The sequence below is a fragment of the Penicillium alfredii genome, assembly GCF_028826965.1.
Source record: "Penicillium alfredii strain IBT 34128 chromosome Unknown utg000005l_segment0_segment0, whole genome shotgun sequence".
NCBI lineage: Eukaryota > Fungi > Ascomycota > Eurotiomycetes > Eurotiales > Aspergillaceae > Penicillium > Penicillium alfredii.
In genome coordinates, this window is record NW_026622702.1 from 1693780 (window position 1) to 1713958 (window position 20179).

Here is a 20179-nt window from a genome sequence, read left to right on the forward strand (position 1 = left end):
TCGAGAAATATATCATCTACCTAACCAACCCTAGAAAGCATGTGCTTATTTCAAATCGAGAATGCGGACGGCATTGCCACCCAAGACCGCATCCATGGCATCACGATCGTCATCAAAGGACTCATGAATGGCCTTATAGTTTGTCGTCACACTCGGCCATTCTTGCTCTTCCTCCCCTAGAGGCGGAAAGAACGGATGATCAGTCCCTGTGCAGAATTGAACTATCAGCATCAGGATATATATCTCGACTCCCAATAGAATCATTTCCCAGAACCTACCAAATAAAAGACGATCCGAGCCTCCCCCGGCAGCAACAGCCGCCTTCAACCCAGCAGACCCATAAACAACGGCATCAAGATAGACATTTGAGCTCAAGACATCCCAAACACTGCGCCTCGGCCCAGGCAGCTGACCACCATTGGCAACAAACTTGCGCTCATGACGAATACAGCTCTCAATCCGGCCCGCAAGAAACGGAAGTGCGCCACCAGAATGCGCCAGCAAGACGCGCAGCCGCGGGAACCGGTCAAACACGCCCGCCAGCAGCATGCGGGTGACGGCAATGGTAGTTTCGAGCGGGAACCCCAGCGCCAGCGGGAGCACATGGCCGTATCGATTGGTCGTGTCGGCCCCAAAGGCGTCGTCGGGGAGCCCGTAGTGCGGATGCAGGAACAGCAGCAGCGGCGAGTCCTGTAAACCGGCCCAGATGGGGTCGAGGCGCGGGTCGTCGAGGCCGGTGCCTAGGCCGGAGGTACCCATGATGACGCCGCGCATGTGGGGGAGTGTGGAGAGGCGCTGGATTTCTGTCACGATTGTTGCGGGATCCGGTGCGCTGAGGGGCAAGGCGCCGAAGGCGAAAAGCGTCTGTTTCTCGGAGAGTGGGCGCGTGCCTGTTGGGTCTGCGGTGTGGTTGGCTTGCGCGCAGGTGAATTCTAGATCATCGTTGATGCGCTGGGCCCATTCTTGGGCTTCTTTGGGAACTAGGAAGTCTAGCCAGGGGTTGGCGAGGGAGATGACGCTGCTGTTTATGCCGTGCTGCTTCATGAAGCTGAGCTTGGTGCTGATGTCGGAGTAGGAGGCATCGATGGGACGCCCGCGCTGGTCGAGAGGGATGGCCGGGTCATCGTCTGAGGAGAGGATGATGAGGCGGGGCGAAGCCTGCGTTGATGGGTCGTGGATGTAGGGGACTGTTTTGCGAGTGCGCAGCATCGCCAGATATGAGGGCGGGTAGACATGAGTGTGGATGTCGACGACCAGAGGCATGGTGACTGATGTTCGTCTCCCGAGTGTCTCTGGAGGATGTTTCATATCTGCCCCCAAGTTAAGCGGGAGATAAGACTTGCAGATGCGGGGATTATCACTGCTTCATCATCACTCCTGTCTGTCTGAAGAAGCTGGTTAATTCCTAGGTACGCTGGAGATCTTACGGAGAGTACTATGGGTCATTTTGCGAGTCATCTCGGTATACTCAGAATGAGTTGCGTGTATTCCGTACTATATATAACGACCTCTCCAATGGACTCCACATGAGCGCACTCGGGCCCTGGGCACATCATCAAATGAACCAACTGCCCCCCACCATCAAGACAACCAGCCTTCTGGAACTCGCCCTCGCAAAGCATCCATAACCCTCGATAAGTCTGAAGGTTATCTCAGCCATTGACCCAGCCAAGATCAAGCCAAGATCAAGCCAAAGACCACCCCCCGTGGACCCTCTCCACAACCCAAGCCACAGCCACCGCGGGCTCATTCAGAGAGCATCGCCCGTCAGAGTCACAGGCTGCTTGTTGGTAAAGTTCGGGATATCCTGGAACACACGCGCACTGTCGGGGTCCTTCAATGCCGCTTGCGTGGCCTCTTGGCTCTCCCACTGAACGGTGGCCGTGATCAGATACTTGGACGGCGAGCCATCGAGCGCATTGTTGTGCTTGTGGATGGCCCAGCTGGTCATGCCGTGCTTCTTCCACACCGAGTCCACCAGCGGCATGTGGGTTTGCAGGTAGTAGGTCTCGTCGAACTTGGTGTCGGGGTCATTGGGGTAGAGGATGAGGGAGGTGTGCGGCATGGTGGCGATGTTTTCGGGGACTGAACCTCAAGAATCAAGAATATATAAACCGGGAGAAGTGAGGAGAGGAATGCAAGAAGCTCGCGAAGGGCCGGAAGGTGGGATGTCAAGCTGATTAATGCGGTGGATCTTGCGGGCCCCAGGCCATCTGCGGGGAGACGTGGGGCCGTCTTGTTTACTGCAGTATAAAGGGGCTAGAGCGAGCACCTATCTTGGTGTGGTTGAGCATGATATATATTGAAAAAGCATTCCGTCAAGGTGGCCAGTAATTAAGATACGCTCGACGAAGAATAATCAGGGAAAGGAATGAAGCGTGGATGTATGGGGGAAGCCCTCGGTAAAATTGATCTCTACAGCCGATTTTGGTGATGTTGACATCGGAGGCAGCAGTCCAGCACTTAACTTGCTCAACTCCCCCAACGCGTCGACATCTTTCGCACATTCATGACAGGTCAGCAGACATCCAGCTCTCGCTGGTTCATCCAAGCAACATTGGTACTTGTCCTTGCTGTGGTTTATAGAATATACTTGCATGACACCATTGGTCTCATGGTCGGCATTGGCCGCGTGGTTCAGCCCATTGAAGACTTTCCATGGGACTGCATGCGGCTCCGACATCCTTTACTAGAAGGCTGCGAAGACATCTGGCTCGACCACCAGGACCGAAAGTTGTACGCGGCCTGCACAAGCCTCCCATCCCGCCAGGGGTGGCTGCCAGGCGGAAGCCACTTGAACGTTTCCGCGCGATCCCGCACGGATCATATCTCCGTGCTGAACATCGATCATCCCGGCCCGGATGGGCTCTATGGGCTTCACACCCTGTCCGTTGGAGATGAGTACACAGACGACCTGGATTTGGTTGGATTTGATGTCCGCAAGGTTGCAGGCGGACTGCGATTTTGGTTGATCAATCACCGACCACCCGTCAACCCCACGACCGGAGAGTTCCTGGACGCGTGGGCCGTGGGCTCCAATGCGACCATCGAGGTCTTTGACCTTACCCGCGGATCCAGCACTCTGAAGTACGTCAAAACTATCGTCAGCGAGGCGCTGGTGGCACCCAACAATCTGGCCGTCGACGACGATGGGGTGGGGTTCATGGTTACCAATGAACATGGCAGCAAAGTTGGCGCTTTGCGAGAAATCAATGCGGTCTTGGGAGACGGCATCGTCTCTTACTGTCGAACAGATACGGGAAAGTGCCAGATCGCGACCAACCGGCGATTCGCCTACCCTAATGGCATCGTTAAGGCCCGCAATGGACTATTCTATATCGCTCAATCCAGCAAGGGTATTGTGAGCGGACATCGACTGGAAGAGGGCCGACTAGTCCAAATCGATGAAATCCCCCTCGGCATGCCCATCGACAATCTTTCGTTCGACGCCCAGGGAAATCTCATTGTTGCGGGATTGCCCGACATCATGCGATTCCGGAAAAGCGCCAAGGATCCCTATACGTTGTCTGGACCGGGTGCGGTTCTCATGGTCCATCAACTCAACACCCACCCACCGGAACAGCGAGAAGGGTACAAGGTCTCCAAAATGGTGGAGGATCGAGAGGGCAAGCGGTTGCCCGGCACCACCGTTGCTACGCATGATGTGGAGTCCCATCGCTTATTTCTTGGGGGAGTGTTTTCACCATTTCTCGGGATTTGTGCAAGCCGTGTCTAAGCATCCGAGGGCCTCCAGTGACAGCTAGTTTATTACGATTTGAGAGATGATTGGACTGCATGCCGGTGCCCGATAAACTTGTACATAATGATATCCTGGGCACAAGGAGGGGGCCGATGAGTCGAGTACTTCGTAGACCCGTCAGACGCAAGTAATCTGAGCAAATGAATCCTCTCCATCAGGCAGGTTTCCAGAGTGCCGTTCGGGACTTCCTGGCCGGGTTTGGGCGGCCAAGAAAGACGCGCCAAGGCAGCGTCTGCCAAGGGACATCTGAGCGTATCTGGGGGAGGATTGCGGAGGGCCAAGCATCGGGGCAACATCTGGCAGGGAAATATGGGATATCTGGGATATTTGGGTGGAGATAATGGAGACACCAAGACACCACGATGAGTGAAAAAAAAAACAAAGATATTTTTATAGCAATCCGGGGGCCACGCTGAGGTCGGGCCGAGCGTCCCCAGAGGAGATTCCCGTTGGTTTCCCCCCGGGGACTCTCCATCCTCCGATCCTTCTCGGCCAAGACAGTGTCCTCACCCAATCACCGCCGAATGCCATGAAATATGCCGCGACTCTCATTCCCCGACCCCGGCCGTGGCCGTGCAGTCCGTAACACTGGCTCGCCAATGGTATTTTCCGCCGTGGGCTAAACTGCCTTGGCACGCTCGGGACTCCGAGTCCCTTTTCCATCAGCCACCCACCCCATTCACAGACGCTGAAATGTCCTGGCTTGACGTATGTGGCAGAGAACAAGTCAGGACCCAGCCAACGTGGGCTGTTTTCTAGAAAGCCAAGAATCATTCCACCAAGGGGGGGATCAAAAGATGCAGGCAAAAAAGAAGAAACCCAGGTCTGGGAGTACGGCCCCCATGGCCAAGGGTGTCTTGATCGTGCCGAGCAGCATCAGTTCGTTCGTCTAAACTCGATATAGCAACTCCGAATCTCAGGCCAGTCCATGCCACGAGGCCCGGGGTGGAGATATCGCCGTACTTCAAAAGCGAGCCCTCTCCCTCCACCCAGCCTGCTTTGCTTATCGCTCTCCTACTTGTCCTTGGCTCGTCTTGTCGCATATCGGTCCACATCACCATGCTGGGCATACCTAAATATTTTGGCCTGCGAGGCAGTGCCCTCAACTTTGCTATCAGTTGGATTGCTGGTCTTGATTTCTTGTACGTCGAGACTCTGATGGCTTTTCTTGTTAGAGGATCGCCTGCTAACCACAAAAACAACATCTAGGCTTTTTGGCTACGACCAAGGTGTGACCGGTGGTTTGTTGGATCTGCCCTCGTTCACCAAGTACTTCCCGGACATCAACCCCGAAGAACCCGGCATCGGCGATGCGTTGAAATCTCAACGGTCTTCAAACCAAGGAATTGCTGTGGCGGCTTATAATCTGGGATGCTTCCTCGGCGCCGTTTTCACCATCTTCGTCGGCAACCCTCTGGGTCGTCGCATGACCATCTTCATCGGCTCGGTTATCATGACGGTTGGTGCTCTGCTGCAATGCACCTCGTACGACCTCCCGCAGTTCATTGTTGGACGAATCGTTACAGGATGGGGCAACGGCATGAACACTAGTACTGTGCCGACTTGGCAATCCGAGACCGCGCAGGCTCACGCCCGTGGCAAGCTGGTCATGATTGAAGGCATGCTGATTACAGCGGGTATTACGATCAGTTACTGGCTCAACTATGGTGAATAACCCCTTTTATTATCTTACAGACATGAGGGAAACAGAAGCAGTGGGAATAAAGCAGTGAAGCTAACTCTGTGCTCGATAGGCATGGCATGGATTGGCGAAGATGAAGTCTCGTGGCGTTTCCCGCTGGCCTTCCAGATCGTCTTCGCCTTGATTATTTTTGGCACCATTCTCAATCTTCCCGAGTCTCCGCGTTGGCTGGTGATGCAGGGCCGGGAGGAAGAGGCGCTCGAAGTTTTAGTAGCGCTGAACGACAAGGACCACGACGATCCGTTCATCGCGAACGAATTCGAATCGGTCCGGTTGACCGTCCAGGAGATGTCCAAGGGCTCCTATGCTAGTCTCTTCCAGATGTCCGAATATCGCGAGTTCCACCGAGTGGTGCTCGCGTATGTCTGCCAGATGTTCCAGCAGATCTCCGGTATCAACCTGATCACATACTACGTATGTCTTTTTGCTGTCCATTGCACCCATTTCCCTGTCGTGACTCTAATGATCTCTCCCAGGCCCCGATTCTGTTCGAGAAAATCAATCTTGAGGACAACAACTATCCGAAGCTACTGGCTGCCTGTAATGGAACGGAGTACTTCTTGGCGTCTTTGGTCCCCATTTTCATCATTGAACTGGTTGGCCGACGCAAGCTGATGCTTGTCGGGGTAAGTGGCTGATCCAGCATTTTCTATTACTATTAAAAAAGTATATGGCTGACCAGGGATTTGAATTGTCTAGGCGGCGGGTATGTCGCTCTCAATGGTTGCCCTTGCCGTCTCATTGCATGTGCTGGACACCGGCAACAAGAAGGCCGGGCCTGCTCAAGCCGTGTTCCTTTTTGTGTTCAATACCTTCTTTGCTCTGGGCTGGCTGGGAATGACATGGTTGTATCCCGCCGAGATCGTGCCGCTGCGTATTCGAGCCCCTACGAACGCACTGGCGACCAGGTATGCACCAATCCCCCCTCCATTTGTATATTATTGTGAATATTCCCATACTGATACATTCTCATAGTGGGAACTGGATCTTCAATTTCATGGTCGTGATGATCACGCCAGTCGCATTCGACAGTATCGGATACAAGACGTATATCATCTTCGCTGTTATGTATGTGCCAATAGCCCTATCTCCTTCCGGAGTAATTCTCGTTCAAGAAGAACCAACAAGCTAACCTCCGCCAGCAACGCCTTCATCTTCCCCGTCGTGTACTTCTTCTACCCGGAGACGCGGTACCGCTCCCTGGAAGAAATGGATGACCTCTTCAAGAAGTCCTCGAGCGTCTTCGACATCGTGTCCATCTCTCTCACTGAGCCGCACCGCTATGACAGACATGGCCAGCTTCGCCAGGACTACATTGAAGACATCGAGCGGCGCATGAGCGTCCGTGAAGATGCCAAAATAGAGCACTCGGACAGTTCTTGAGAAATCCGCTCTCCTTGGGATCAATATCAAGGAGGGGGATTAGGTCGGTCTTGCCCCCCAGACAGACTCACAGGAATGACTGTTTTACGGCGACATGTCCACGCTATATGAGGGCCTTCTTATATATGTTAGGCCCAAGGCAATGTTGAATCTATGTTGTGATTTGCACATGTACTTTTTTTTTATTCTCTTCTGTTCTTTCCGCCTCTTTGGCTGTATTTGTGATCTAGCTTGCTGGATTTTGGCTCGACCACGGTCGGTGCTTTGAAGTATTCTTCTTTCTTTTAAGGGGCACCTTGGGCACATCAAGCCAAGGCACTAAGTCTTTGACTACATGTCTCAGCTCTTCTCGAATGTGCCATTAGTATACTCCGATTTACCTCGACTATTGACAAATGCGCCAAGTAGCCCTATCATGCTGGATCTCTAGCAGACATGCCACCAAGTCTCGTGTAGATAGTCCGCGGAAATGAGATCGACAGGGCGCATCACAGCCGAGGGTGCAGCAGGAAACGAACCCGGCCAATTACAGGGGGGTTGAACGCACAATCCCCGTGACATCACAGCACGAAGAATGAGAAGTTATATATACGCCCACCCCCCATCCACGATCTTCCGCAGGATTTGGCCCACATGGTGCCGGGAACGGTCACAACACATAGACCACCTACTCTCTCAAACGGCTTGGCTTGGCGGAGGGGAGCGCAACAAACAAACATGCAGATCCACCTCGACAGCCCCAGCCGGGGGTACCTGCCGGGCGCACTCGTTAAGGGCGAAGTCGAGCTGGACCCCTCGATGGATGGCGAATGCGGCACGCTGAGTATCATTTTCAGCGGGAGATCCATGGTCGAATTAAACGCGTGGAGCGTCGGCCCCGGCGACTACGGCACCAGCACGGCGTTTTTGTTCCGGTCCACGCGGACCCTCTACGTGGGTGCGTGGCCCTGCTTTGCGATGCCGCTGGGCGGCTGGCCGTTTGTGTTTGCGTTTCCGTACCAGCCGCATCGCGGCCAGTCGTGGCATGCTTGGACCAGTGCGTCTGTGGAATCGGGACACCCGAAACAATGGAGCGCAGTTCATGCGTCGCGTAGTCTTCCGCGCTCTTTCTCGTACGATGGGGACACTGTTTGCTCGGCTTTGGTTGAGTATCGCCTAGAGGCGAAGTGGATGACCTCGGTCCGCGAGCAGCAAAGAGACTCGGTGTTGTTGCCGTTCGACACCTATCGATGGGATGCGGACCCCGGCGTTGCGCCCGTTGTCAAGACGGAGCATTTCTCACTTCGGAGCCCGCTGGTGCAGCGTGAAGAACCCGAGAAGTGTCCTCTCACTTTCAGAGACAAGGTGCACAGGGCCTTTGGTCCCGATGGCATCCCTCCCGCGCTCAATTTAAAATTGAAACGAAGATCGGCTCACAGGTGCTTCAGGGCGCCACGCCGCTGATTGAGCTGGGGCTCATCTATATCTCCGAGAAATCGACTGCCTCCGAGATTCCAACGGTGTTTCTTCGATCGATTACCGTGGAGTTGGAGCACAGCACGGCGGTGCGAACCCTGCGCCGGGCTGCGAGCCACTCCTTTGTATCGACGTTGGATAGTAAAAAGTCGCTGGAGATTGCGCTGCGGGGATCAGGGACCGTTGATATCGCTGATATTCTCGAGTTGAACACAGAGGATATCCCGTATGATCTATACACTTTTAATGTTTCCCAGAAAAACAGTCTGATTGTGCGCTTTGGCGTGGAATGCCTGGGGCAACGCTTCGAATTTCAGCATACTAGTCGTTTGGCGGTGCTGTCACCCTTCTATGAAGAGAGCCCGCCGAGTTTCTAGGACATTTGATAGAGAAACCAAACCAGATAGATGCAAACAACGAGGGATAGGGATCCGAGAGGAAAGAAGAGAAAAAGAGACAATCAACAAGAGAAGCACCGAGAGACCAGTCATCACCCTCCAGTCCAGATAAGAGCAAGATAACGAGCTTCTCCTCTCAACTCGCCCCCTTCTTCCCGAAGTTCCCTTTGGATTCAAGAGAAGACTGTTCTTCTTTCTCTCTTTTTCTATTCACAGGCACCAGACTCATCCTACAGGCGGGGCAGCATGGCCTCGCAGCTTTCACCCCAGGAAATCCATCCAGCATCGGCAGTCGTGGCGAAGGACGACTTGGTGATCCCTGTAAGTGGCACCGATGACATACTTTCGGATACCAAGCTCAATCAACTCCGTTTCTAGCTCATCGACTTTGCACCTTTCTTTGAAGGCACCCCATCCGACAAGCATGCCGTGGCCCTCGCCATCATCAATGCATTTCAAACCTCTGGATTCTTCTACCTCAAAGCCCACGGCATCCCACCCTCCGTCGTCTCCCGGGTCTTTACCTCATCGACGCGGTTCTTCGGTCGGCCACAGAGCCAAAAAGACGCGCTGGGCTGGACGACCCCACAGGCGAACCGTGGATACGTTGCTGTCGGCCGGGAGAAGCTGGCTCGCGTCGACGAGCCAACATCCATCGAGTCCCTCCGGGCATCGAACCCGGACCTCAAAGAGACGATGGAGATCGGCCGCGAGGGTGTCAACGGACTGCCCAATCGCTGGCCGGACCATCTCGACGATGAGGGGAAGAACTTCAAAGAAACCATGCAGGCGTTTTTTGATAGCTGCAAGCTGCTCCATGTGCAGATCATGCGCGCTATTGCTTTGGGAATGAATCTGCCCGAGCATTATTTTGATGCACTGGTCGGCGATGGCGATAATACTCTTCGCTTGCTGCATTATCCCCCTGTGCGCAAGGATGTCTTCCGCGATACATCCGCCCAGATCCGGGCTGGCGAGCACACCGATTATGGGTCTATCACCCTACTTTTCCAGGGCCGACATGGCGGCCTTCAAGTGCGTAGCCCCAAGGGCACTTTTGTGCATGTGTTGCCCCTCGCCGATACTATCGTGGTGAACGCCGGGGACTTGCTCGCGAGATGGTCTAACGATACCATCAAGAGTACTCGCCACCGGGTGATCGAGCCGCCCAGACCGGCGGGGGAGGATGTCGCGAACGAGGCTTCAGACTCCTACCCGGCTCGATACAGCATTGCGTACTTTTGCAACCCCAACATGAACCAAGTCATTGAGGCGTTGCCCGGGACTTATGGGGATGATATACAGATCGCGAAGAAATATGAAGCTATCACCACTGGAGAGTATTTGACTCAGAGACTGGGGGCGACCATTTGAGTGGGGATGCCCTAGTGCGAGACTTGAGCCATGTTGTTCCCCCCCCCCCCCCTTCTCTTCTTATTGATACCCCTTGCACGCCCTGTCCAATTGGTTCCATATTGTTTTAAATCACTCATGCATGAAGAGAAATGATCCACGACTCCTGATATCTGCAATTCAAGTTATATATCTACGTCTATATCGTCATAAGCGGCAACGAGGGGGATGCAGGCTGTGGGTGGCATTATGAATGACACCCCCATGAACAACTATCCATGTATCCCTCAGTAGACAGCGGGCACAACAGAAAGTCGACCTCCATCAGTCACCAAGATATTGCCATTGACATACCCTCCCGAAGCACTGGCCAGCCACAAAATCAAGCCCGCAAGATCCTCCTCGCTGCCACCCCTGGTAGCAGGAATCATATCACGGGGAAACGAGCCATCAGAGATACCAGCGTCCTTGATGCCCGCCCCAGAGAAAATATGGTCCGCCATATCGGAGTAGTATAGACCGGGGGAGATGCCATTGAAGCGGATATCATAGGCCGCGAAATTGGTAGCCAGCATCTTGACGAGATGGGTTGTCGCCGACTTGGACGCATTGTACGCATAGCTAAACGGGACCTTGCGAATAAAACCAGCAATCGAGCTAGTAATGATAACCTGGGCGGTGGGCTCCGACAGCACCCCTGCCTGCGGCGCGTTGCGGCGCTTGTTGGCCGCCTCGAGCAGGGGCAGGAACGCCAGCACGGTGTAGTACGAGCCCGTGACGTTGACGTTCAGCACATTGGAGAACTCCTCCATCGGCACGGAGAATAGCTCGTCGCGCACGGCGCTCAGCGATGGCAGTGTGCCGTCGGCGGCGGGTGGGGGGTGGCGCATCAACGGGCCCATGATCCCACTGTTGGCGATGAGGAGGTCGACGTGGCTTGTCTGCGATGCCACGGTCTTGTATGCCGCCTCCAGAGACTCTTTCGATGTGATGTCGCATTGCACGGGGATCACGCTGCTGTTGGGGGCTTGGGCGCCCGTCTCGCGGAGTGCGTCTTCGCGCCGGCCGAGGACAAAGACCTTGGAGACGTTGTTGGCATCGAGGGCACGGGCCATGATGCGACCGAGTCCTGGATTGTGGGGCAAGGAGCAGATCTGGTTAGTTTTCTTGGACTCTTTGCTGCGTCGAGTTTAATGTGGCCCTTACCACTGCCGCCTCCGGTGATGACCACCACCCGGTCCTGGACCGAGAAAAGCCGCGATGCTTGGAGATTAGCCATGGCGAGTGGATGTGGGGGATGGTTTCAATATGTGGCGTGATGAAAGTGAAGTTGATTCGAAGAATGTTCCGATGTGGCAGTTCAGCGAGGAGTGATTTTCTCTTCCCCGCAACGTGCGACGTGAGGAATGCGGATAGCGTCATTCATCTCCACTTGCGATCGGCAGATCCCCCGATCGGCGGGGCTCCGGTGCCCTCGAGATCAAGCTATGTTGAAGGATGGCATCTTCAAAATCCATCAACATAGTTGAGTCATTTCGTCTCACTTGTGGCCATGGTGGCCTCACGTGCTAGCCATCAGGGGATGGCTCGCTTGGGTTTCTCATCCACAATACCCCCAGTCGATCGTGGTTGAAGAATTGCTCAAGCTCAACACAGTGACATGCGCTATCATTCAGGGGTTTCCACATGGTCAAGATCCGCGCCGACTAGCCGACTCCTGGTGGGCGGGTCGTGCACAGGGCTGAGATGGACCGTGCTGGCGAATTCATCTGTCATCTATCGGAGGAAGTGGTTTCTTTTGTGGGATGTGCAGCTGGCACACTGTCTACTGAGACGCTACGCTCTTCAGCATCTCCGGGCCGGAGATCATTTCCATCACAACATCAAGACATGAGGCTGTCCCTCTTTCGATGGTCAACCGTGGACACCAAGTCAAAGTCCATGTCATCTGCTACCGACGTTTCCCGGTATCCAAACTGCTGAGTGTGATTAGTGAGTTTAAAGAACTTGGTTTACAATAGAGAGTTGGGTCCATCGCGCGTTCAAACCCATACCTGCAAATGGTATGATCAGATGGTCAGTCGACGGCATATTCACCCAGCACGAAAGGCTTTCCACCTCCAGAAAGGCCCATCAGGGAAGAGTGACTCGACGAGCTTGATTTGCGCCAGTTAGCTATGTCCCAGTCCTGTTCCTTGCCCCTCAACGACTCCAGTTTCATCGAGATACCCGGTTGATCCCCTCGCCGGCACCATTTTCCACCTCTCGCCATCTCGAACATAGTCCTTGATTTCCAATCAACCAATAGTGCGAAGGCTCTACATCTTCAAGCACCTCCTCAGTCGCTGGATGAAACATGCCATAGAAACTTAAAGGGGTTACCTGTCCCCAATTGACCTCTCGGAATGCATTCCGTCCACAGCCCTATATCGTTGTGATGGTTCCCTTTTTATGACCTGCCTCTGACCTCAATGGTCAACGGCGTGTCCAACTTCTCCTTTGGGGGCACTGACACATCCAAAACCTGGGACAACTTTACTGGCTCCTTGAATATCCGGCGTGCCCTGTTTCTCTCTCAATCGCGCATCAGTCTTAGTGCGTCATGTCCCTTTGGATGAATCAAACCTTCTGCGTTTAGGCCTCACTGTTTAAAGAGGAATGTGTTGCGTCGGCTGGACCTGTTTTATGGCCACTTGCGTCAGCGTTTTTGGGGGGCGATACTGACGAATACCCTTTGCCAGAAGTCTATATCTACTGTCCATGGCGTCCGCGCCGGTCCGAGAGATTGTGATTGTTGCACAGCCCTCAATATCAGTCCTTCATTCTCCGCAGGAAAAGGATCTCTAAAACTAAACCAGACAGAATTTGCGCATCATTCGTGGTTATGACTTGGCAAAGTCTGCTAGTGCTGGGCGTGTTGGGCTCTTTGCCCCTGGCCTCTTCAGTCCCTGCAGAAATCCTTGCCCGTGCAACTTCGGCGGCGCCTACTCGAAGCCACCCAACTTCTCAGCCGCATACGTCGTTTATTGGGACACCCACCACTACCGGGGCGCTGACTGCTTCTTCTGTTGGCTCGGGTATCCCTACGGGAAGCGTGGCCCCGGCGGCCACGTCCTACCCTAGTGATGGCAAGCTTCATAGTGCCCAGCCGGCGCCTTTTGTTCCTGCGGGAGGCGTCGGGACGAACGGAACGATTCCTGTATACAATGCGAAAAGCGACTTTGACTATGAATCTTTGGTATGCGTGGATTGTGCTTCTACAACACAGCTTTGCGCCCCCGAGGCTAACATTGAATTGGTAGGCTCTCGCTTTGTATCAAGAATGGGTTGAACTCGATCTGTTCCAGGACGCACTGAGGCGTTTCTCCGAGGCCGATTTCATGGCTGCAGGACTGACTACCGATGACCGAGAGTTAATTGCATTTATGGCTCAGCAGGAAGTCGGGCACGCAACCATGCTCAGCAACATCCTGGGATCCAGTGCGCCGCAGCAGTGCAGCTATGTCTACCCGTATACAAGCGTGCAGGAGTTTATCGACTTCGCCCAAAAGGTAACGCGGGCCGGCGAGGCCGGCGCCAACGGGTTCCTGGCTCACCTCGACTCCCGCGAAGCAGCCATCCTGCTGACGCAGACCCTCACGACGGAATCTCGGCAGCAGTTGATCTTCCGCCAGTTCGAGGGCCTCTTCCCCATGACCGAGTGGTTCGAGGTTGGAATACCGCAATCGTGGGCGTGGACGCTACTGGCACCGCTTATCAGCTCCTGCCCTAAAAACCAGACCCGGTTGGCCTGGCAGAACTTCCCAGGGCTGCGGATCCTCAACCAGCCCAGCCCGTCCAGCGCCAGCAACGGAAACAACGCTACCGGCCTGAACCAGACGACTCTGCCGGGTGTCAACTCGGCCAGAATTCCTAGAGTTTCTGGGGTCGCCGCCTCGAGAGCCAACGCGACGTCGGCTGCGGGCGCCCAGTGCAGCCCCGCTGTTGCGACGCGCCGCCCTTCGCCGCTGTCCTTCCCGGGCCGCCAAGTGGCTCTGCAGTGGGAGGCGCCGGGCAAGCCGGTCGGCCCCAACAACAGCTACATCACGACGACGCAGGCCCGCGGCGCCAAGTATGTGGTGTGGGTGTCCCAGCTGAACGTGACCTATACGCCGCTGCGCGTCAATGGCAATGGCAACGCTACCACCGGCAACACCACGAATGGCAATGCTACCAACGGAAACTTAACCAGTGGCTTCACCACTCAACCCGATCTGGAGACCTTCCAGGGCGACCCGGCGGTCAACGGGACTCTGTTTATTGCCATCACCGATGACGATCCGTTTCTCACCCCGTTCAATCTCAGCCTGATCAATACTCACGTGGTGGCGGGCCCTGCGTTGTACCAGGCCGGCTGATCCATTTCATGGCAAGTGACATTTGGTGAAGTGGTATGGGTTCGTTGAATGGCTAGAAAAGAACACAGGGCTCCATGTAGTCGAGATGCAATTCTGCTCTGTTCTGCGTGGTTTATTTGAATCTTTAATGGATCCGTTGGAACTTCATAAAAAACCTTGATGCCTTTACTCGCTCTCTGCAATTGCAAATAAGGAATAGTCTGGGTGTGGGGAAGGGAAGACTTTGGCTGGATAACCAGAGGTAATATACGAATTAAGCTGAATATTATAGAATGGCCATATGCTGGTATATTTCCGGGGTGTGATGTGAAGCGGAGAGAGTGTGTTGGTGGAGAACAAAAAAACGGTAGAGAAGATCCCGACGATCTCCCTTTCAACCACGCGTTCATCCCGAATTCCGACCCCCACTCTCCAACCTCCAACACAGCCCATGGAACCACGGAATCGGAAGCAGCGCCGTACTGCTGCAGCCTCGTCCGCCGAAGCCGACATTCCACTCTCGCACCCTCCACGCCGCGATACCAACACCCCGAGCACGAAAACACTTTATGATATCATCGCAGACCGCCAGAAAGAGCTCCTCGGGCAAGACAATGGCCCTTCGATCGCATCAGCAGCAGCAGCAGACAAAGATGCAGTGTCAGCAGCACCGAGGGGTACTCGGTTCGTGACCGTCGACGTGTCGGGGGCCGTAGTGGACGTGGACGGCACGAGCAGCAACGGCGATGAAAACACATACACAACAGACGACAACAACACCGACAACACCGACAACAACTCAAATGCCGACCATACCGACGACAAACCTCTCCCCCCATTTCTCGACACAATCCTCCTCTCCATCCCGCTCACCACGCTCCACCTCACCCTGGCCTACCTCGCCGCACACCAATACGCCGAGAAAACCGACGCGCGCCAGCTCCTCAAAGACTCCTTAACCATCACCCTCCCCCCTCCTAACCTTCCTCGTACACCTGGTCCACGGCCACATCGTGTCCTTGCCGATCCCAGCGCGACTGCGCAGTCTCGGCAATTCAAAGGATCAACCACGCCCGGTTTTCTCTGCCTCTTCCTCATCCGGGCAGTCAGCGCTACGCCAACTCGTCTGGCCGCCGACGCTGCGCACGCTCGTTTTTTTGCCCGTGGCGGCCTTGCTCGGGGCGCGGCTGATCACCATCACGAATGGCGACCCGTACTACGCGGTCATGAAGAAGGCGCCGGCGGTCGGCACGCTGTGGATCTGGTGTATTTTGGAGATGTCGTTTGGGGCGGCGGTGCTGGGTGCGTTGGGGCCGTTGGTTTGGGGGGTTTGGTGGATGAAGTATGGGATTTTTTGAGTTGAAATCGAGGGGTTTTCCCCGAATGCATTCTGGAAGTCGAAATCGTGTAGTTTGTCCTTACTTTTTACTCTTTATCTTGTTTTATTTCGCCCATTTTGGTAGGTAGTTCCTTGAGTATACCTATTCGGTTGAATATCAGGGATCTCGATCAGATGCCGTTTGTATGGCTATATCGGTGACGCGGTGGAGCTGCAAATGAAGCCCCCAATGCCAGGCTCGACCACCGAGTGCCAGACTGTCGGAGAGTATACTGAGTTGACGACTTGGTTAGAGCGGGAAGCGAATCTATGGAGATCAAAATAACCCTATATCTACTTCTAGTATTAAGCGTGCCTTGGGGGATTCTATGCTCTATGTACTGGCAATAAAGAAACAAAGAAAGAAAAGAAAAGCACATACATTATAAGCAATGGCAAAGCAAATTTCTATGGCCGTAAAGTACATGGTTCGAAAGTCATCAATTCCAGCAACATCATCCCTGTCGCACAACGGGCAGCCAAGTAGAATTGTTGACGGGGTCCAGGTCGAGCGTCCCGTCTTTCCAGACTTGGGGACTGGTGATATCCCAATAAATGTCTGGCAGTGGTCGTTTGCAGCCATCATAACAGTAGTCGGTCTTGACAATGCAGTTGTTGTCGAACGGTATCGCACCACACTTACTGATGCCGTTTTTGGCATCGTACATATTCTTGACTCTATGAAACTGTTAGGAGAGGCTAGAATAAGAGAGAGAGAGAGAGGAGAAGGAATGTCACTTACGCCTGAATGATCTGTGGCTTCGTGAGACTTTTGCTGTAGTCATCGTTGTCGCACCAGAACGTGAGCTGGCAGCGGGGTGCGCCATCCAAAACGAGGGCAGCCGCTGGAATGAGGCTCACGAGATCGATAACGTTGCCATCGGCATTGTCAAGATGATGGACGGAGTGCACCTCCTGATTGAATGGAACAGATGCATTGAGCCAATTGCTGTTCGGGTCCCCGGGCGACTCCAGGTAACCTAACTGCCATTCGGGCAAATTCTCCGCGGCCTTAATGCATTGGTCTTCATCGATGGCAGTCTTACACATTGACGAGCCCTTGGGATCGGGTTCGATATCGCCGTCGTCGTCCTTCCTGAAATCCGGCATAGGGATTTGCAACGTTTGAGGCTCACCACTCGGCGCAAGCCCCGAGTGCTGGTTGCCAACCGGGTCGGTCGCCCATGTAGTGGTCATAGCAGGGTACACATCGACCTCGTCGGTTTCAGAATAGCCCTTCACCACCGTTGCAGTAAGCACGGGGGTATGTGTAGGCGGAGGCGTGTAGGTGGTCGGGGTCGGAGGTTTGGTGTACCAGGGGTCACTGCGCCAGCAAGGACCACCACTCTTCTTGGGAACGTTGCTGGTAAAGATTTCGGTAGACTCGGTTCCAAAGTTGCCCGTCGACGTCAACGCACATTTACACTTGCTGTGGTCATCATGGGGACCTCCTGGCTCGAGACATACGGGGCTTGAGCTCAGTGAGCGCATCAATGCCGGCATTGTCGTCGAAGGCTTCTGTGTGGTCATAGAAGACAGTTTGGGCCTCGTGCTAAAGCGAGCACTACATGCACCATGGCTGGTCGCGGACCGGGAAAGGGGTGTGGATCTAGACACCGAGGGAAGCGAAGTGGATAAGTTAGGTCTCCGGGTGCATGCTCCATGGCTGGTCGCGGACCGGGAAAGAGGTGTGAATCTAGACACCGAAGGAAGCGAAGTAGATAAGTTGGGTCTCCGAGTACATGCTCCATGGCTGGTTGGTGACCTGGTTCTGGAAGAGGCCAAGGGCGTGGAAGACAACGGGGGGAGCGAACTCAAGTTGGGCCTCGTGGTAAAGTGGGCTTTACACGACCCATGGCTTGTCAGTTTCCGTGAGTTGGATTTGCTCGAGTGGGGAGTAGACGTTGTCGATGCCATAATTGGAGTGGGTTGAGACAAGGAAGAGGACTTTCGGCGCATGCTGCATGCCGAATGGGGGGTGGTTGTGCTCGACCGACTGGATTTGGGTGAAGAGGAAGAGGAAGAAGATTTGGATGAAGATGAGGATTTGGATGAAGATGAGGATGAGGATGAAGATGAGGATGAAGATGAGGATTTGGAAGACGACGAGGAAGACGACGACGACGACGTCGAGTCGGAAGAAGTCGACGAGTCTGAATCTGTCGAAGAGTCCGAGTCCGAGTCAGAATCCGAGTCATTGTCGCTGTCGTTGTTCTTTTCCTTCTCGTTTTCGTTCTTCGCATTGCTGGCGGTTGACTCAAGGGTGGGCAAGTCGGCCTTGAAATTCGGTTTTGGTATATTTTTGAGCTGATCAAGCGCCGCAGATCCGCCCTTGGACATTGCACTGGAGATTTGGTTCGCCATGTTGCTAGCTTTGCTGCTGATATCTTGCAGAGGCTTGCTGGCCTTCTTCATTATATCGCCGACTTTGCTAGAACTGCCGAGAGCGCCGCCGACAGCGCCGCCGAGGAGGCCGCCGAGGCCGCCGAAGAGTCCACCTCCACCTCCTCCATCACCATCTCCGCCATCGTCATCATCACTGAGATGAAGGGCATGAAGCGAGTCCTTCACTTTGTTCCAGCTGTCTTCCGAGTCATCTTCCACGGCTTTTGACCACAGCTTATCGATTCCTTCCGCCGACTTGTGGTAGTCTTCAAGCTGCGAGATAGTCTTAGCATTTTCGGAGTACCGTGCAGCAGGATTGCTGGTGATGGAAGACAGGCTGCCAAGTCCTGCACCGGCAGTTGGCGTCTTGGTGACCACCATAGGCACGGCCCGGGTTGAGTCCCCAACGGCTTCATAAGAAGTGGCGGTGCTTTCAGTTGGCTGGACGGTGTGCACGATGACGGTGGGAATGGCCTTGGTGGATGACCCAAAAGTGGAATAGATGGTGGTCGACTTCGAGATCGGGACAGGCGCGCCGGCAGCCTTTCCGCCTGTCGGTGAAGAAGATCCCGAAGCGCTGCCACTCTTGCCTCCCGACGATCCTCCACGGGAGACAGCACCCCCACCTACTGCACCAGAAGCTCCCGGACCCTTGGGGCCACTGTCCTTCGAAGATGCATGGCCCGAGTTCTGGGCTCCCGCCGGCAACGGCCCACGCGAAGTTGAATGCAAGGAGCCACCGGGCTTGCCAGGCTTGTGACTGGTCGAAGAACTGTCTGCGGATCCCGGGGGAGCCTTAACTGAGTCCGTCGGAGCTGATTTCTGCGAGGCACCCTTTGGCGAGGGAACCCACGACCGGCTACCGGGAGGAATCACCGGGCTCAATGTCTGCCCCGAAGCAGGAGTTGTGTGAGGCGGAGAACGTGAAGCAGCCGCTGGTCCCCGGCCGGAGGACTTGGGGAGCCTAGGCAGAGCCCCCGAGCGAGAGGCACTGAAGCCATTATGGTTGAATGGCTTGCTGGTGGCTCCAGGACGACCAGGGACCCCGTTGGGACCAGTACTAGTGCCCGGAGCATTAGGAGACCGGCTAGAAAGACCACCGCCAGAAGGCGCCAGCGGCGTCGAACTTGCCTGCGGGTCACTGGATGTGGGAGGACCGCTGGGACTTGGATGCGGGACTGAATTCGAGGGCGTTGGACCCAGCGGTGTGCTCGTACTCGTGATCACGGATGTGAACCTTCCAGCGGTGGTCAGGAAGGGTGTGTTCTGGGCCAATGCCTCAACAGCTAGGAGACATAGGACCAGCAGGCCCCTAGGGTTCCCGCGTCGAGTCACCGCCATGGCGAGATGGAGATGGCAACGCAAGAGGGCTCCAACAAGAGGTTGATGAAAAGGACTACACGGCCGGAGAGAATAAACAAGAAAGGAGCAAAAGAAGGGGGAAAGCAGATATAGGGGAAGAAAATAAGAATAAACCTTCACCCATCTAGTAAAATGACTCGCTATGGACCAGGATTTACATTTTTAGTATCGCAACGGTGGATGCGCGCCCAAGGAGATCGAGTTAACGGCAAATGAGGATACGCCAGAGACTGCTTGGCTTGTCTTCGTGGTGTTATAAACTAAGTGGGCAGGGACAGCCTTGGGGGATTCAGCCTGGTGCCCATGGACCTTTAAATCAAGACGCACGATATTTTTTGGGAGCCTTGCAGTATTAACAGCCTTGTCTGTGTCAAGCCTTCTTCTTTTGCGTGTCAATGTAGATAGGTACCTATATCCATGACACACTGAAGAATCTCATCAATTTCCATCAAACTATAACATTATAGAAGGGGGAGAAATAAATATGCATGGTTGGGGGGTGGTATCATGAATGCAGTGAAGACAAGGCTGAGCGGGACACTGGCTATGCTTGCAACCCTCCGGAGCTTTGATAATTAAAAATAGTAAGGGGGAAACACCTCACATCCCGGTTCCTGTAAAAGGTGG

At 54.5% G+C, this 20179-nt stretch overlaps 11 protein-coding genes across 11 annotated transcripts; 6 read left to right on the forward strand and 5 right to left on the reverse strand.

Annotated features, from left to right (window-relative positions):
- Nucleotides 1-45: 45 nt before the first annotated feature.
- On the reverse strand, nt 46-1263 carry NUU61_004048 (amidohydrolase family protein; the record flags this gene model as incomplete). Its single annotated transcript, XM_056654630.1, has 1 exon — nt 46-1263. One exon carries the CDS (start codon nt 1261-1263, stop codon nt 46-48), a length of 1218 nt encoding a protein of 405 aa, XP_056512657.1.
- A 487-nt stretch (nt 1264-1750) lies between these two features.
- NUU61_004049 (uncharacterized protein) lies at nt 1751-2065 on the reverse strand (the record flags this gene model as incomplete). The annotated part of the gene is made up of 1 exon (XM_056654631.1): nt 1751-2065. One exon carries the CDS (start codon nt 2063-2065, stop codon nt 1751-1753), a length of 315 nt encoding a protein of 104 aa, XP_056512658.1.
- Nucleotides 2066-2509: 444 nt separating this feature from the next.
- Nucleotides 2510-3736, forward strand: NUU61_004050 (uncharacterized protein; the record flags this gene model as incomplete). The annotated part of the gene is made up of 1 exon (XM_056654632.1): nt 2510-3736. The coding sequence occupies one exon, from the start codon at nt 2510-2512 to the stop codon at nt 3734-3736; it is 1227 nt and encodes a 408-aa protein (XP_056512659.1).
- Nucleotides 3737-4819: 1083 nt separating this feature from the next.
- On the forward strand, nt 4820-6845 carry NUU61_004051 (uncharacterized protein; the record flags this gene model as incomplete). Its single annotated transcript, XM_056654633.1, has 7 exons — nt 4820-4902; nt 4970-5427; nt 5515-5876; nt 5939-6088; nt 6162-6370; nt 6438-6530; nt 6605-6845. The coding sequence occupies 7 exons, from the start codon at nt 4820-4822 to the stop codon at nt 6843-6845; spliced, it is 1596 nt and encodes a 531-aa protein (XP_056512660.1).
- A 717-nt stretch (nt 6846-7562) lies between these two features.
- NUU61_004052 (uncharacterized protein) lies at nt 7563-8677 on the forward strand (the record flags this gene model as incomplete). The annotated part of the gene is made up of 2 exons (XM_056654634.1): nt 7563-8189; nt 8264-8677. 2 exons carry the CDS (start codon nt 7563-7565, stop codon nt 8675-8677), a joined length of 1041 nt encoding a protein of 346 aa, XP_056512661.1.
- A 267-nt stretch (nt 8678-8944) lies between these two features.
- On the forward strand, nt 8945-10072 carry NUU61_004053 (isopenicillin N synthase family dioxygenase; the record flags this gene model as incomplete). The annotated part of the gene is made up of 2 exons (XM_056654635.1): nt 8945-9019; nt 9077-10072. The coding sequence occupies 2 exons, from the start codon at nt 8945-8947 to the stop codon at nt 10070-10072; spliced, it is 1071 nt and encodes a 356-aa protein (XP_056512662.1).
- A 266-nt stretch (nt 10073-10338) lies between these two features.
- NUU61_004054 (SDR family NAD(P)-dependent oxidoreductase) lies at nt 10339-11330 on the reverse strand (the record flags this gene model as incomplete). The annotated part of the gene is made up of 2 exons (XM_056654636.1): nt 10339-11180; nt 11258-11330. 2 exons carry the CDS (start codon nt 11328-11330, stop codon nt 10339-10341), a joined length of 915 nt encoding a protein of 304 aa, XP_056512663.1.
- A 1605-nt stretch (nt 11331-12935) lies between these two features.
- On the forward strand, nt 12936-14448 carry NUU61_004055 (ferritin-like domain-containing protein; the record flags this gene model as incomplete). The annotated part of the gene is made up of 2 exons (XM_056654637.1): nt 12936-13289; nt 13354-14448. The coding sequence occupies 2 exons, from the start codon at nt 12936-12938 to the stop codon at nt 14446-14448; spliced, it is 1449 nt and encodes a 482-aa protein (XP_056512664.1).
- Nucleotides 14449-14878: 430 nt separating this feature from the next.
- On the forward strand, nt 14879-15790 carry NUU61_004056 (uncharacterized protein; the record flags this gene model as incomplete). Its single annotated transcript, XM_056654638.1, has 1 exon — nt 14879-15790. The coding sequence occupies one exon, from the start codon at nt 14879-14881 to the stop codon at nt 15788-15790; it is 912 nt and encodes a 303-aa protein (XP_056512665.1).
- Nucleotides 15791-16260: 470 nt separating this feature from the next.
- On the reverse strand, nt 16261-17308 carry NUU61_004057 (uncharacterized protein; the record flags this gene model as incomplete). The annotated part of the gene is made up of 2 exons (XM_056654639.1): nt 16261-16483; nt 16548-17308. The coding sequence occupies 2 exons, from the start codon at nt 17306-17308 to the stop codon at nt 16261-16263; spliced, it is 984 nt and encodes a 327-aa protein (XP_056512666.1).
- A 193-nt stretch (nt 17309-17501) lies between these two features.
- NUU61_004058 (uncharacterized protein) lies at nt 17502-19531 on the reverse strand (the record flags this gene model as incomplete). Its single annotated transcript, XM_056654640.1, has 2 exons — nt 17502-17646; nt 17955-19531. The coding sequence occupies 2 exons, from the start codon at nt 19529-19531 to the stop codon at nt 17502-17504; spliced, it is 1722 nt and encodes a 573-aa protein (XP_056512667.1).
- Between the last annotated feature and the right edge of the window lie 648 nt (nt 19532-20179).